Source organism: Globicephala melas, chromosome 6 (assembly GCF_963455315.2).
Source record: "Globicephala melas chromosome 6, mGloMel1.2, whole genome shotgun sequence".
Classification (NCBI taxonomy): domain Eukaryota; kingdom Metazoa; phylum Chordata; class Mammalia; order Artiodactyla; family Delphinidae; genus Globicephala; species Globicephala melas.
Genome location: NC_083319.1, coordinates 58,457,307 through 58,473,262, shown reverse-complemented (window position 1 = coordinate 58,473,262; position 15,956 = coordinate 58,457,307). Strand labels below are relative to the sequence as shown.

At 38.9% G+C, this 15,956-nt stretch overlaps 1 protein-coding gene across 16 annotated transcripts in view; it reads left to right on the top strand.

The window, feature by feature from the left end:
- PTPRD (protein tyrosine phosphatase receptor type D) overlaps nt 1-15,956 on the top strand; it is a 2,143,764-nt gene that overhangs the window by 2,119,335 nt on the left and 8,473 nt on the right. For all 16 annotated transcript variants that reach the window (XM_060300920.1, XM_060300919.1, XM_060300918.1 and 13 more), the window contains 5 exons: nt 9,603-9,888; nt 10,296-10,474; nt 11,095-11,221; nt 12,382-12,507; nt 15,418-15,572. In XM_060300920.1, the coding sequence (XP_060156903.1) occupies nt 9,603-9,888; nt 10,296-10,474; nt 11,095-11,221; nt 12,382-12,507; nt 15,418-15,572 (873 nt within the window). The remainder of the gene's footprint in view (nt 1-9,602; nt 9,889-10,295; nt 10,475-11,094; nt 11,222-12,381; nt 12,508-15,417; nt 15,573-15,956) is intronic.

The following is a 15,956-nucleotide window of genomic DNA, read 5'->3' as shown; positions in this document are numbered from 1 at the left end:
GAAGTGTGAACTTTTGATCATCAGAGGATGCCACCTAAGAGTGTAATGCACTTTTTCTTTCTAGAGTGATCAGTGTACTGGATGGTCTCATCCTAACTTTTGCTTATTTTAACTGTGTACTAAGAATTCTCCTCTCTGTGCTGAAGGCCAGCAGCTGATGGCACGATCAAGTCCAGGCTGCAAAGGGCTGCCAGCATCACCCTGACTTCTCCTGAGAATCCATCTCTGGGCAGTATTCCCAAGCTAGAGTGAATGAGGTTCCATCTTCTCTCTCTACTTCTTTGGATCCTCAACTGTTCACTAGTCTTTCATATTTTTATAATAGTAACTGTTTACCCACTGTTTTATATTTCTTTTTAATTCCATTATTACTGATTATATTGTCCTTGCTAAAAAAAAAAAAAAATCATACATTTCATCTAAAGTGAAAGGCCTCCTTACCATCTCCATGACCGATTCCATTCTCCACCAAGAGGTAACAACTATTGGTATCATTTGTGTATCTTTGGAGATCGAGTTCCATGAATCAACAGGTATGCATATAAAAATATTCAATATATAACTGTATTGTGTGGAATTGTAAAAAATATAAGTGTTATCATGATGTATATATTGCTCTGCAACATATTTAGAAATCTATTTTTTTCTTGGTCAATACATGGATTTGCCTCCTCCTTTTAACTACCCATAGTATTCTCAGTATTTATGTACTGTAGTTTATTTAACCATTTCCTTAGTTATAATAATTTGCTATTTCAAATAATGCTGCAATGAAAATCATTTTCTCAAACTCTCTGTGCATATGTGTACTATACCTCCATGAGAGATTTCTAGAAGTGTGTGTCAAAGGATGTGTGCATTTAAAATTTTCACAAACACTGCAAAACTGCCCTCGCAAACAAATACTTAATAGCATGGATATATTCTACTGCATTTCAATGACAGTTTGTCCAAAGATATCTTTTTAGTTTTTATTTTATAATAATATATAAAAGTGAATTAGGCAGATGAATATTTATATCCAAGAAATCTGTATAATTTCTCTGGTCATTCTAAAGAGATGCCAGAGGATGTAATACTAAAACAGTTATGCGTCTGTTTTTTGTAGAGAGCCCTAAATATTCTAGAGATGCCCAGTATAGCTGTATATTAAGTTAAATGTTAATTTTTGTCAAAAAAAAGAGAAGAGTTTCAAAACAGCAGTCATATCAGGATCACATCTCAGTTTTATCAGGATAGTCATCTGATTAATCTTATAAGTCTCAGTCATAAAACTCAATCCATTCTATTAGATTCCTTTTTTAATAGTCTTGCAGTTCATAAATGCCATTCTTTTTTCTGAACTATAATATCCAATCAAAGCACGAGCTGATATACGTATGAAATGCTCACCATGATTTGGGGGCCATATTGTACTGTCTTTGCACCCAACTAAATGATCTGTAAAATCTTCTAATTCTGTTGTCTTTCTTTGCCATATCATTGAAGTATCAGTAAAGGGTCAGCATTAAAACTCCACCAGATTAATCAGAAAAGCCAACTTTTAAGCACATACCCAGAATGACTTTAGTACAAAATAGCCCCCTCGTGCCTCTTAATGTTTTCCTTTTGCACATTACTACCGTATCACATCACGGGACATTAAGCATATTTCAACTCCTGGGACTAACTCAATCATGTTTTTAGAAATTGAAAACAAATGTTGTAACTGGATGAATGCTAATAGTGAAGTAATAACAATTTCCTAGTAGGCGTGTTTGTTTAGTGGATTGCCTAGTTTTTCAGCTTGCAAACACTGGAATGTCTATCACTCACTGAAACCTTTTTTTTTTTTTTTAAGGCAAAAGTTTGTCAATAATTTGGTTTACCTTAGTGGAATTACTGTCCTCACCCGAAGGTAACTTAGAAAGTTGGTTTTACTCCAAGGGTAACAGAGACCAACCTAATCCTAGACTCGATTTAAAAGTGCTGTCCTCCTCCCTTCTTGCTGGAATTTTCTGTAACATAATAAGTGTCCCGAATTGTGCTGGCCTCAGCCTGAAACACAGGGTTATGCACTCTTCTTTTTTTCCCAAAGATATGTAGAAAAATCTGTCTTTGTGCTTGGCAACTACTCCGACAGAAGATAGATAAAAATAAGGGTGGTTTATCAGTTTTGCTGTTCTTATCATGTTTCACGTTGAAGGCTGTTGAAATGATGAAAAACAAACAGCACTAAATAGGGTTCCATCATTATCGCCGCCATGAGGAGCTAAGTTTTTCGGGATCAAAGAAAAATGCATTTGCTTTTAGAACTACAATTCTTCATTTTGATAGGTGCACTGCACTCAGATACTGATGGGTGAAAAATAGAGCAAATTGGAGAAGGAAGTAAAATGTGTGCTGCTGCGGGAACTTGGAAATTCAAACAAAAGTAGGCTGGCATTCTTTTAAAAGCTCTGAATGTTCAACGTTCAATTTCTTAAGAAAAATGTGGTGCCTGAGGTTTGTTATTTATGAGCAACTGGAGTAAAACATAAGCACAGGTTGATTCCATCTCATCCAGTTATAAGAATTCCCTTTATCTTTATAAACATGTAGCAAAGGAATACTCCCATGCAGGGGCCTTTGGGGGAATGTTCCTGTACATGCTATTGATCCAGAAGAAGACAACATTTTTAAACTTACGTTTTTTAAAAATTTGCAACTCAAGTTGAGGACCTTTGTATTCCCTGGCATGGAAATTGCCAGGAGAAACTGTCAAACGCAATAGAGACAAGGAAGCTGTTGTTCTTCCCCTAAAGGAGAGTATCAACTGGCATAAAGATAATAACCAGAAAACAAAAATAAGGTATGGCAGTTGCCAATAAAGTGGTATAAATTGTCATAAGGATCCAAAGAGAAATAAACCAAGGGTAAAGTCTTGGTCGAGGATGCAGCAGGTGAGTTGAGTCTTGAAGGAAGGTAGATATCAACATGTGGACACAATAAGGAGGACAGAGAGCCTGCATAAGCAAAAGCCCAGAGGTGGGAAAGCTTAAAATATGTTTAAATCTCCTGGTTCTGAGGGAAAGGTGTGACTCTTATAGTAAAAGTGTTGTTATTACCTGAGAGCCATGCAGATTTAATGATGGGACCAGTGCCTCATCCAGATGAAACTATTGAACCTCTAAGTTAATGAAAAAACCCACAAGCACTTGGGGTAGAATTGCTACTAAAAGACAAAAAATAAGACTGGCCTATGGCTTCTTCAAAATACAAAGGAAGACCGTGGAGCAATATATTTAGAGTTTGAGAAGATAATATTGGAGCCCGGTAATCCTGCACATAGCCAAGTTGCTGGCCCTATGTAAAGGCAAATAAAGAGCTTCTCAGATATACAAGACATCAGAAATAATGCTACCCACGCATATTTTATATGAAGCATTATTCAAAGACGTAGTCTAGCAAACCAGTACATGTAACAAAATAAAGAACTCAAGAATAGATGAGCCGTGTCATAAAGGTAAACTATGAACGAGTAAAACAGAATTATTTTAAACAATTGCTGTTAATAGAGTTATAGATGTAATAAAAATTTTAAACAGTCCTTAAAATGGGAAATAAGTGTGTAGAACATGCCCTTTTTCCCTCACTGCCTTGCAGCCACCCTGGCTTCCTTTTAATTACTCCAATATACTAAGCTATTTTCCATTCCAGGGTCTCTTCTTGGGATATTCTTTCTCCTCAAAAGCTTTCCCACCCATCTTCACTCAGCAAACCATTCCTTGTCCTTTAGGTATTGTATTAGTTCGCTAGGGCTGCCATGACAAAGTACCACAGACTGAGGGCCTTAAATAATACAACTTTATTTTTTCACAGTTCAGGAGGCCAGAAGTATGAGACTCAGGTGCCATCAGGGTTGGTTTCTGGTGAGACCCCTCTTCTTGGCCTAATTTACCATGGTCGCCTTCTAGCTGTGTCCTCACACGGCCTTTCCTGCATACTTGTGCACAGAGAGAGAGATCTCTGGAGTCTCTTATATTCTTACAAGGTCACCAGCCCTACTGGATTAGGGACCCACCATTATGAGCTCATTTAACCTGAATTACCTCCCTAAAGACCCTCTTTTTGAACAGTCACAGTGGGGGTTAGAGCTTCAACATATGAATTTTGAGGAGACGCAATCCAGTTCCTAACAGCTATCAATTTAAATGACACTTCCTCAAAGGTGCTCTTCCAGGATTCTACACATCACAACAGTTGTTGAGATTTATAATTATATATTGATTCATATGATTATTAATATCAAATTCCCCCACTACACTGCCATCTCCACGAGGCAAGGATCATGTTTTTTCTGTTCACCACTTCCCCGATATCTTAGCACATGATAGGCACTCAGTAAACATTTGTGGGCTAATAGCCTGCAGAATCTTAGGAAAGAGTATAGTATAGCAAATGAGGATGGAAGAACAAAGTAATGAGCATTTCCTGTCTGTCCCTGGGTGGTGGTACGAATAGATGAATTTGGATAGTCTCTGTGCTGGTAATATGTAACCACCAGCTTGGGATGGCAGGGGTTGGAGGTAGGGAATAGTATTGGTCAATTATGTTGGTGTAAGTACTCCCACAGTGGCAGATTCCACGCTACAAATATGACATCACTGAATCCAAAAGCTGGGGAGAGATACTCAGTAGCATACCATTATATAATATTTTCACCTGAAGGGCATAAATGTAAAATAATTAAGAAGCAATGTATTTTGAGTGTTACCTTTATTTTTAATATAATTATTTAAGCAGGATTTCTGAGAATTTAACAACTGACTTTTGCCAGCTCTGGCACACCACTGATGGATAGATTAATAAAATTGTAGAAACTGAATGCATAGAAATTTATAATTTGTTTTTGTGCGGGCAAAAGGCAAAAACAATGCAAGCTGATCCTTAAATTTTAGACCCGAATGACCCGAATCTGAGCAGAGAAGATGTTGATTATTCTTGGTATATGTTTATTTCTAGAGAAACCTGAGAGCAGTCTGAAATATAGGTCTCCCTTATGCTCAAAGAAAGGGCTGTTACTTTAGGAATCGTTTGTTTTAAGATGATTGCTGAACCATGAAGGACAATGAGAGAAAGGAGGGCAGAACTTTGGGGATATTATCTCCATTTTGGGGGCTGGCAGAAATACGTAAATTAGAGAAAGAGATTCAGATGGAAGAATCCAGAGAAGTCGGAGGATGAACAGCACCGGGGTCAGATAGAAAAAAACACTACAGGGCTTCCCTGCTGGCGCAGTGGTTGAGAGTTCGCCTGCCGATGCAGGGGACACGGGTTCGTGCCCCGGTCCGGGAAGATCCCACGTGCCGCGGAGCAGCTGGGCCCGTGAGCCATGGCCGCTGAGCCTGCGCGTCTGGAGCCTGTGCTCCACAACGGGAGAGGCCACAACAGTGAGAGGCCCGCGTACCGCAAAAAAAAAAAAAAAGAAAAAAACGTTACATACTGAGGCACAGTCTAAAGAGCTGCCAGTAGATTTCTGAAGATGACATTTAGAGTTGATCTTTGATTTTGGTTTCCAACGTGATAGAAATTCTACACTTTCCTAGAGTCAATGGAACCATTAAGTGAGTCACAGATCTTTTTGGCTAATTTCATATGCAACATGTTTCAGGTTATTTTGTATTTGAGATCATTACAAAATCTCCTGCCTTCCTACCATCAACCCAAAGGGGAGTATCTGATGTTCATCATAATCCCTCAATCAGAGTCATAGAAACCAAGGAAGAAAGGCTTTTCAAGGAACTTTCATTGGGGAGAGTTAAGCACTACTAAAGGAATGTTATAGAGGGATGGGTCACAAGAAAGTTTCCATGTTTGTCAATTGTTGCTTACCCAGATGGCAGAAAGACATGTGAAGTAATGGTGATGCCCTGAAATGGGGTGCTAAAGTTTAGCATCTCAGAACTTGCATTTGAGTCCCTATTTGGCCATTTACCATTAGCTATAGGACTTCAGGGAAGTTCCGGAATGTTGTGAATCATTGAAGGGGAAAAGAAACTGACAAGACATTTGCTGAATACCTCCAGGACGCCGAGCGCTGTGGTGAGAGGGCGTTTCACTGCCATCTCATTTACCTTGAGAATACGTGTGAAAGCAGAAACTTCCTCATATGTAAAGTATTATTATTGGAAATATGGGGAGGAAAGGAAGAAAAGCTTGAGGGGGTAGATTAAAGCAAGATTTTGAAAGCCTGATCTCAAATGATCCTGTGGTGATTCTATCAAAAATTTCCCGGCATTAACATTTCCTATTTCTTGTTGTCAGCTTTAGAGGTAGAATTTGTAGATGGAGTTTGTACCTACAAAGCGACTGCATCTTTCTTCATGTTTGCAAAACACTCTGTATTTTTAATTCAGCCTTAAAACTTACTAGATAATTAACAAGTGAATTAGCACTATCATGATTTAAGAACAATAGAAAAACGAGAGGTTAAGTGACTGTCTCAGGGACACCCAGCCACTGGTATCTGTAAAAAGTATTTTGAACCTCAGGGTCTTGCTTCAAGCTAAGAGACACGTCTAACATTTAAAACCCCCAAGAACTCTTCATCATAGAAAAGAGGTAACATGTAAGTTCCAGGGACACTTTCTTCCCTCTCTTCCATATGAACAGCAAGATTGGGCTGTTAACAATATTTTGTGTTTGGAGGAGGAAAAAATAAGCTTTGCACAAGTCATAGCCTCTGTTCTTTGTTTCTTTTCTTCCCACAATTCATGAGGTAGACACAGGCACATGTTTGATTTTTTTCCTTCCTCGTTTTTTTTGGAAAAAAAAAAAAGAATTATTATCACCATGTAGAGGTTGAAATTGTTAGGGTCTGGAGTTATCCCTACCAATTTTGCAAGATTCTGTAGTATCTTTTTGCCAGAATACAGAACCATGCATCATCCAGACATTTGGAACGGCCCCCGATGCATATTTGGAGAAAATACTCCTGCCACTGTCTAGATTGGACTTGATTCATAGGGTTCAGTTATATGGCTTACAGTGTGTCTTCCACTAGGTAGAAATGCATGAAATTGTATCTAGATGGAAGTAATGCACAATTAGAAAGACAACACAGAAAAAGGAAAAAGATTTACTTAGTTTTAGAACCCACCAAATGTGGAGGCTGCCTCTGTCTTCCAGGCTAATTCTTACCTAGTTTCTTTATTTGCAGTGTGATGGCTTATCAGGAGACCAAGATGTGGAAACCACTCAAAGCATTTTCCTGTCTCCTTCTTCCCTATCAGACACTTTGTGGAGTCTTCAGGTATTCTCCACATAGTTCTGAACCTTTATCAAATGTAGGATTTCTTCCACTGACTGAGGGATCCTGTTACCAAAGCTGGATAGGATGCTCATTATACAAGGCCTCTCATGCCAATCACTAAGTCATTCACTTCTTCACAAACATCATTGCACACTGACCGCGTGCTTGGTGCAGGGCACAGAAAACAGAAAATGCAGTTCCTGCTCTCAAGATATGCTCATTATTTGCAGACAGTGGCCCTACCAGACTAACTAATAATACGATGTGACTGGGACTGTAGGGTGGTATTTAAGACAACAGGGATCTGGGACAGAGGGTGATTATAATCCTGCTGGGGGTATGGGGGAGGGAGAAGGTGGGGAGTGTAAGGGAAAACTTGCCATCTTACAGGTTTCTTTGGTAAAACTAACAAAAGAAAAGGGGACTTCGTGGATCTCAGTGCATCAGGTTTCTAATTGTTTTGTGCTAGGAAATGTGCTGTCATCTCTGAGACTCTTTTTCCCGAAGGCTTTTGCATTACACTTCAATGGCATGTCACTTTGTGGTTTAAACCCTGAATGGAGTCTCTGACTAGATACTGACAGTTTTTACATCTGACAAGACAAAAAAGGTAAACAATTTTTAAATAGTGGTTATATCCTATTTCCGCATAAACTAGTATCTGAACCTCAGGGCTCCTATGTGGAGGCTGGGTTTGATCTATGCTGCTCAGTAGTTACATAAAGGTAATATTTGTTACAAAATGCTCACTTACCACCTACAGCCACTTGGCAGTTGAATCAGGTACCCTAATGCTCATTAAACTCATTTATACGAAGTTTTGGTACATCCCTTGCACTGGTGCTTCACTAGGCCTATGAAAATTTTACATGCAGCTCCCAAAGCCATTCTATTTCTTTTGCTATTTCAGTCTCCTCAGTTCCCCATCCTTTCCTGTCCTTCAAAACTTGGTTCAAATGCCACATCATCCACAAACCAACACACCGTTTTTTTCTTGTGTTATAAATATTTATGTAAAGTATTATCTCCGTTGATAATCTGAGCTCTAGGTAGGATCTAAGTCACCTTTAATGTTGTAACCCCTACGTTACTTAGCAAAATACTTCACTGCTCATTGAATGAAGAGATGGATGTATCAGTGCACAGATGGACAAATAAATGACGGGGAACACTGGTACGTAGTGAATGAAGGAGGCTGTCTGTTGCTTGGTGTCTAAGGTGCTGATACATAACCTATTCCTGTTGATTACATGTTTCCCAGCCAGGTAAGCATCCATGATCAGAACGAGAAAAAACATTTGGATTCAGCCATACGTGACACATAAGTGGACTCACCCAAAAGGGTCTGATAAAATTAGAGACAATAAAAGGCTTACCTTGGATTTAAGAACACAGATGTGTGATTTTGTTAGTATTCTTTCCCACACTCGAGGAAATTCCAATGTTCCAACCACCGGACTCCGTAATCCAGTTCAGTGAATTAGGTCATCTCGTTGGCGGCAGAACTTGTCACTGTGCTTCGTTGACCTCTCACCTCCTCTTCTTTGAATCAGGTCCCACCAACTGGAGAACAACCCAGAAGTCCATATAAGTAATGGAGTTTAAAAAAATGCCTCAGAGCTTCTTCAGTAACAAAGACTGAGGCTTTTATTTTCCCACACAGAATACTTGAATTTCACCTAAAATTTCAAAATACATTCAACTCTGGAAGAAAAAGGAGTAAAAGCGAGAAGCACACCCACACTCTCTAGTGATTGCTTTTTATTAAGAATTTCTTTCCATTGAGAATACACTCCACTATTTTGAGTATGCAGCAACATTTTAATATTTTAATTACACACTTCCCACTAGATTGGTTTTAAAACTTCCTCGCTGAGTTTTAGAGTGTGAAATGTTTCAAGTTGAATGATTTACTAGTTTTCTTTTTTTTTCCTTTTTTTAATAAATTGAACTAAAATAGACTGAAATAGTTTGTAAAAAGATAAAGCCTAGTTCGATCTTGACCAGCTTTAAAATATCTTTTAATGTAAAAAGCCTAAATGTGTTTTTTTCATAATAATTTCAAACTAATGTCTGCTTTGTGTTACGTGATCAAGGAGCACAGTAGTTATAGATTTAATAATTTTACATTTTGAAACCAATCACCTTTTACTTGTTAATTTGTTCCCTACCCTTTGGTTTAGAATGCCCCCAAATCATCACAGTAGCTATTTGAGTAGAATTAATGGATTTAAAACGTCGTTAATTAAAAGTAATGAGAATAATGTTATGATGTGTTGGTTCCCCAGGAGATTCATTTGGACGTTTATTTTCTCTGTTTTCCTTGTAGCGCGGGAGTTGGCCGGACTGGCTGTTTCATTGTGATAGACGCCATGTTAGAAAGAATAAAGCATGAAAAAACTGTAGACATTTACGGCCATGTAACTTTAATGAGAGCCCAGAGGAATTACATGGTTCAGACAGAAGACCAGTACATCTTTATCCACGATGCACTGTCGGAGGCAGTGACTTGCGGGGATACCGAAGTGCCGGCTAGAAACTTGTATGCCTACATTCAGAAGCTGACACAAAGAGAAACAGGAGAGAATGTCACAGGGATGGAGCTCGAATTTAAGGTATGATATTAGATGTGATGTGGTAATTCAGGAACAGTCATTCTGGAATTGTCCTTCTGAACCTTTCAAATTTGTGAAGTTACAAGATTCACCTGACCTTCTCCCTCAGGTGTCTGACTGTAAAACACTTTCTTCCTCCTTCCCTTTTCTATCCTTTGCTTCCTAATAATACCTAGAGCTCTTTTGTACCCTAATTTAAACTGAGAGCTCGTACTCTCAGAACATAATATTTAAAACTTCCATAGTCTATATGGACTCATTAGGTAGAAGTGAAAAGCAGTACAGTTGGAAGAGTCCTTTGCTTAAAAGCAAACAAAATCTTTGTATCTAATGAGGGAATCTTGGGTACACTGAAGTCACGCTACAGGCTAAAATTATCTTTGATTTTTTCTTTTTTCCTACAACAGCGTCTAGCCAGTTCTAAAGCTCACACCTCAAGATTCATCAGTGCCAATCTTCCATGTAATAAATTCAAAAATCGCCTTGTTAATATTATGCCATATGAATCCACGAGGGTATGCCTGCAGCCTATCCGAGGAGTAGAAGGATCTGATTACATCAATGCCAGTTTTATTGACGGATACAGGTATACACTCTTGCTCCCCTGACAGTCCAAAGCCTTGATATTTACATGTGCCCTAGTTTCACAGCCAGCATGAATTTCATCTCAATTCAAAGTGTTTTCTTTCTGCAGAGGTCAGCATCCAGTCCCTTGGTATTCGCTTTTTTATTATTTTAGAGAGGACTAAGAAGAAGCAGTCACAGAGTTTTTAATCTGTCCATGTGCACTCTTCTTTCAGAAGTCATTTGGATGTGGAAGGAGTTAATAAAGGCACTGTTTGTACCATATTATATAAATTCAGTAGATTGTGTAAGAGTCATTTCTACAAAATGAAGTTGCACAACTAAGTGTTTCTTAAGTGATTGGTATGACACATGAAATTGAGCTGTTAGCATTGCTCTGAAGTTTAAATAACAATGATAAAGACATACATCATAATATTAACAAAGCAATTTCTTTTGCAAAATCCCCCAAATGTATTAAATGTTCTTATTTGATTACACAATCCTAATGGGAATTTACTGCAATAGCATTAATAATGTTTTCATTTTTTATTACCTGGTTTGATGTTTACATATCAAATGCGAAGACTTTGCATGTTTTCTGATGACTTCAACATGCTCTTTTCGTTCTCTGTGATTCAGACAACAGAAAGCTTACATCGCTACCCAGGGGCCCTTGGCAGAGACCACCGAGGACTTCTGGCGGATGCTGTGGGAGCACAATTCCACCATCGTTGTGATGCTCACCAAGCTGCGTGAGATGGGCAGAGTGAGTGTCTCCTTATAAGACACTCAGACCACAAGAGAAATGAGGATTTCATTTTAAAAACCCGAGTGCCAGCGTCATTTCTTTGAAACACAGAGTACTCCAGACGTGTTCTGGGCCATTCATTACTGTGTTGAATTTTAACTTGCAAAGCCATATCAAGTTCTTTCATTTGTGTGTTTTGAAGAAAGAACTGGTACTTTTGTTCCAGTGAAACACAATCATAGAGACAAATACGTCTGGCTTGTTTAGACTCTCAATGTGTTCTTACTTCCTTTCGCTCTGGACAAGCTAGAGCTTGGGTGCCATCATTACTCTGTATGAAGGAACTTGACTTTTTTCATCTCTGAAGCAAATTTTTACCTGCGCATCTTCCACTCCCATTAAACTGTTGGAAAGTTACGTAGTTTTTCTAAGGATATAATCTGGTAACCTCAGGTTTACTTTTAAAAAATGATTCTTCTGAAAAATATATAAAATAGCGTTAGAGACACCTAAGGACCTACCACTTAGATTCAATAGATACAAGCATTCTGCCATATGTGCTTGAGATGTTTTCTTTCTCGTCTTTGTATAAACTCAATGGTAGAGATGCATCCAAAACCCAACTTTTTAGAGCCCACAGAGAGAGTGAAAAAATACCAACTAGGAAAGTAACTTGACTTTTCTGATTTAGTTATTGAAGTCATTAAAACTGCGTGGGCTCCAGGTTCCTCAGCTGACGGAGACTGGACTAGGTCAATTCAGAGGTTTCTTTCTGTGTTCACACTTGATGGTTCTCTTCATTCCAAAACACAGTGTTGATCAATGCATGATTAACGTGACTAGCATTATGTCCGAGGACTGATGTAATTAATTGTCTAACTTGTAAGTATGAAGATGCTTACCCTATTGAAGAATTCAGTCAACTGATGTGTATTAAGCACCTACTGTATGCCAAGTACTATGCTTGATAACATGCACAAATATTGAACCACATGATTTCCCTATCCTCAGGGAACCTATGGTTTCAAAGAGAAAATGAGTCATATGCGATTGGAATCACCTTAAATTCTAAAACTGTATTAGTGAAAGAAAGACATTAAATATATAGATACATGATAAACAAAACTTTATTTACACTTTACGTAGCTTGACATTAATCTTTTTTTTTTTTTTTTTAGGAGAAATGTCACCAGTACTGGCCAGCAGAACGATCTGCAAGATACCAGTACTTTGTTGTAGACCCCATGGCTGAGTACAACATGCCCCAATATATACTAAGAGAATTCAAGGTCACAGATGCCAGGGTAAGTTGGCACAGTCTTATGCTCTTAACCATTAACTGAAAAGTAGTCTAAAATGCATCCCTGGGAGAAATATTTTCCAAGTGACCATACTCCCAAAGTGAAAAGAAATCACTCATCCTGGAGGATTTTTTTTTTTTTTAAACATAAGAGTAACTTCTCCTGTCCTGTAAGGTTTCTCACAAGCCCAGGCTTGGCTCACATTCAAATGTAGCATCTGGCAGCCCAACTTTGGGGACGTGCTTGGTGAGTGTGTGTGCCGGGAAGCATTTATTGATTGGTTGGCTGTGCTTACATTCACCTCCTCAGCTTATTCTCTTTGGAGCTTTTTTGACTTCTTCATTACTTGAGGCTGTAAATATGTTGTTGTTTTGCTAAGCCCTTTAGGTCATGTTGGCTTGGAGGTTAATTTGGTATGATTTTAAAATTGCTGAGCAAATGGCATTCTTTAGAAGAATCTGACAAGCTTTACACATTCTAATTTGATTCCTGGCATGGTTTATTCCTCGGTGTGCTAATGTGTCTGTCCATGAGAGCTGTGCACCCACGACCCTTGTTGGCTAATTTTCATTCTGCATTTCTTATCTAGATTGCTGAGTGCAAGGTTCAGCCCTGATGTAAGATGTTCTATGCATAAACTTTAATATCCTTGCCTTTGGCCACTTTCAAACCATGATTACAAAGACATCTTAGGAGAGAGTGGGGTCAGTCCAAAGCCCTGCTTTGTTTTTGGAACTGTCACTGTGGGTGGGTTGAATAAAACTGTAGGGTAGAGCTATTTACTTGATCCATTGTTTTTGTTGGAAAGCAGCTTTCTCAACCAAGACTCATGTTTAGAGATTGTCTACTAATCCCCAAAGCCTGGCCCTGGCTGTTGACCTAAAGTGAAAGAGAAATTGGTTAGCAGGCTGCTTGGCCCAGGTGACAGACCTGTTAATCCCAGAAAGTCTGAAGTTTTAACTACTCTGAAGGTGACTATACTCAAGACAACAGTTAAGTCCCTAGGTCTCGTTTTGAGTTGCCCAAGCAAGCATGCCTTGGTGACACATTGTTTTAAAAAAAAAAAAGGAAAAAGCATCCCTTTCAGAATCTGAAGCTAGATATGTGAGTGAAAACTCTGAGTGCATTCCAAGCGAACTCACCAACCATTTCTGACGGCAAAGTGTAGGAGCCAGGCCCTGCAAATGGCAGAGACAAGAAACACTGAAGCAGGAACTTGTTCCTATGTTTTGTTTTGAAGCCTCTCTGTGATTGTATAATGTTCTTAGCTGCCATAGCATTTGCTGTTTGTGCTCCTAGTATGTTTCTAATCTCAACTTCCCAGTTTAGAAAGCAAGTTGGCACTTGAGAATACAGTATTGTTAAACAGGTAACCTTTAAGTGGAGTCAGGTGGTCTCTCCTCTAAATCGTAAAGGTCTGTACACATGCTGTTAAAAACAACTATGGTCAGAAATGAAATCCCCAGGACAATCAGAGGAAGACAAATCTGTATTACCTAGCCTCTGGCTTCCCTTCCTGTGCTTTTCAGACCTTTTCTAGAATCAAAAGGAAGTAAATCATGCTTCCATGGTAACCTTCCATAAGTTTGTTATGGGGCCAAGCAGTTACTTTCATATTCCTCAGTATTCTCACAAACTTGATGTGATCTCCCAATTTATTTCTATTCCCAAATGATTCCAGTCAGGAATATGCCCTGTTCGTATGGAAACCACCAGGCTGGTTGATATATGTCCATCTTGAGTTGGGCCATCCCCTCTTCTCCATATAACTGAACGAGAAGGATTGGGTCTTTGTCTACTTAACCAAAATCTTGGGAACTTGCACATCTATATCCAAAATGACTTTAATGTGGAGAGAGTTGTTACAGAAGTGGAAAGGAGGACCAAACTGAAGCCTTAACTAGGAGCAGGGACTCCTCAAATAGAATCAGCCCCTGTAAACTTGGAATTTGGATTCTCTCTCGCTCTGTTGATTGAGGGAAGAAAGTTGATGGTCATAATCGTTATTCCTGCTTCTGTAAACAGAGGGTCCCTTCTGCTTTTGTTGTGCTTCCAAAAACACTGTGCAATTCCAGAAGGAATCAGAAGTCCCTTAGTGTCTTCTTTTGAAACCATTTATACTTCATGAATCAGAGAAATTTTGCCAATCTCTTTAGGAAAGATAGACTGCTCCTGTATCTAGCTTTTGGTTTGTCCGTGTTAAAGCCCCGCACAGACACCTCAGTTCCTGTGGTCAGCCAGGAAGAGTCCTTTTTCAGAAAACAACATTTATCTACTAATAGTCTCTCCTGTCTCCTTGAGGGACACTTCACTTCCTGCTCAACAGCACAGTCACCTGGTACACGCTGTGTATACTGCCTTGGCTAGAAATATACCTCTGAGACGTGTGGGGCATCCAGGTTAAATCCAGCTACCCAATTTGCATCAGATCCTTTCAGTGTCACTACTTGTCATTTGACAATGTTGCAAATAAGCAAACACAGCAAATGTGAAGGTATCATGACAATAGCAAAATCTCTGGTCTGGATGACATGCCTGGATGTTCCTTTCAGTATTAAGAAGTTATTGGATTCTGAAAATTTTGAAATGGAGTGTACATGTTCCACTTCGGTTTTGAAGGCAAACTTTGGGGCTCAGAGCATTTACTAACATGGGAACTAGGTGGCTTTTTATGAAAGCTCAGGTTTTTAATGGGCATTGTGAGAGTAAAGGAATTTGCAATTTAAATATATGTGAATGTAGACAGTGTTGATAGCAGGTAAGATACTAACTGACTAATTTTCTAGTTAAACATGTTTCTAACTTTTTCTTCCCTTTTTTGGAAAAAATCATGCCTGCTGTTGTGGTCTGTGCACTGGCTGAATCCTCCTGGCGTCCTCCTTTGCGGTTGGATACGTGGCTTTCTCTCTAAAGGACGGGCAGTCCCGAACCGTGAGGCAGTTCCAGTTCACTGACTGGCCAGAGCAAGGAGTGCCAAAGTCTGGAGAAGGATTTATTGACTTCATTGGCCAAGTCCATAAAACAAAAGAGCAGTTTGGCCAAGATGGACCCATTTCAGTCCATTGCAGGTGAGAATCAGGAATGATGAGTTTCCATTTGTGCTGAATGCAATAACTTTGAAAGTATGTACTGTTGTCTATTCATTGTTGGTACCAATTTATTGTGAATCTGCATAACTGAAATTTTATTTTTATTTTTCTCAGAAGTGTATTGTAAACCCTAAAGCAAGGACTCATTTCTCTTTCTTTCCACAAAGTGAAAATAATCAGAGGAAGATTTTTATCTTCAAATTTTGCCTCTCGTAACAAAGAACCAAACTGTGTTTTCTTTGCCTGTTTTACCGTAACAGGAATTGTTTGTACACCACCGAGTGATAATTTGTTCAGTTTATCATTCCTCACTTGTTTTGCTTTCATAGCATTACCCTGATAATTATCTTTCTGTATCTTTCT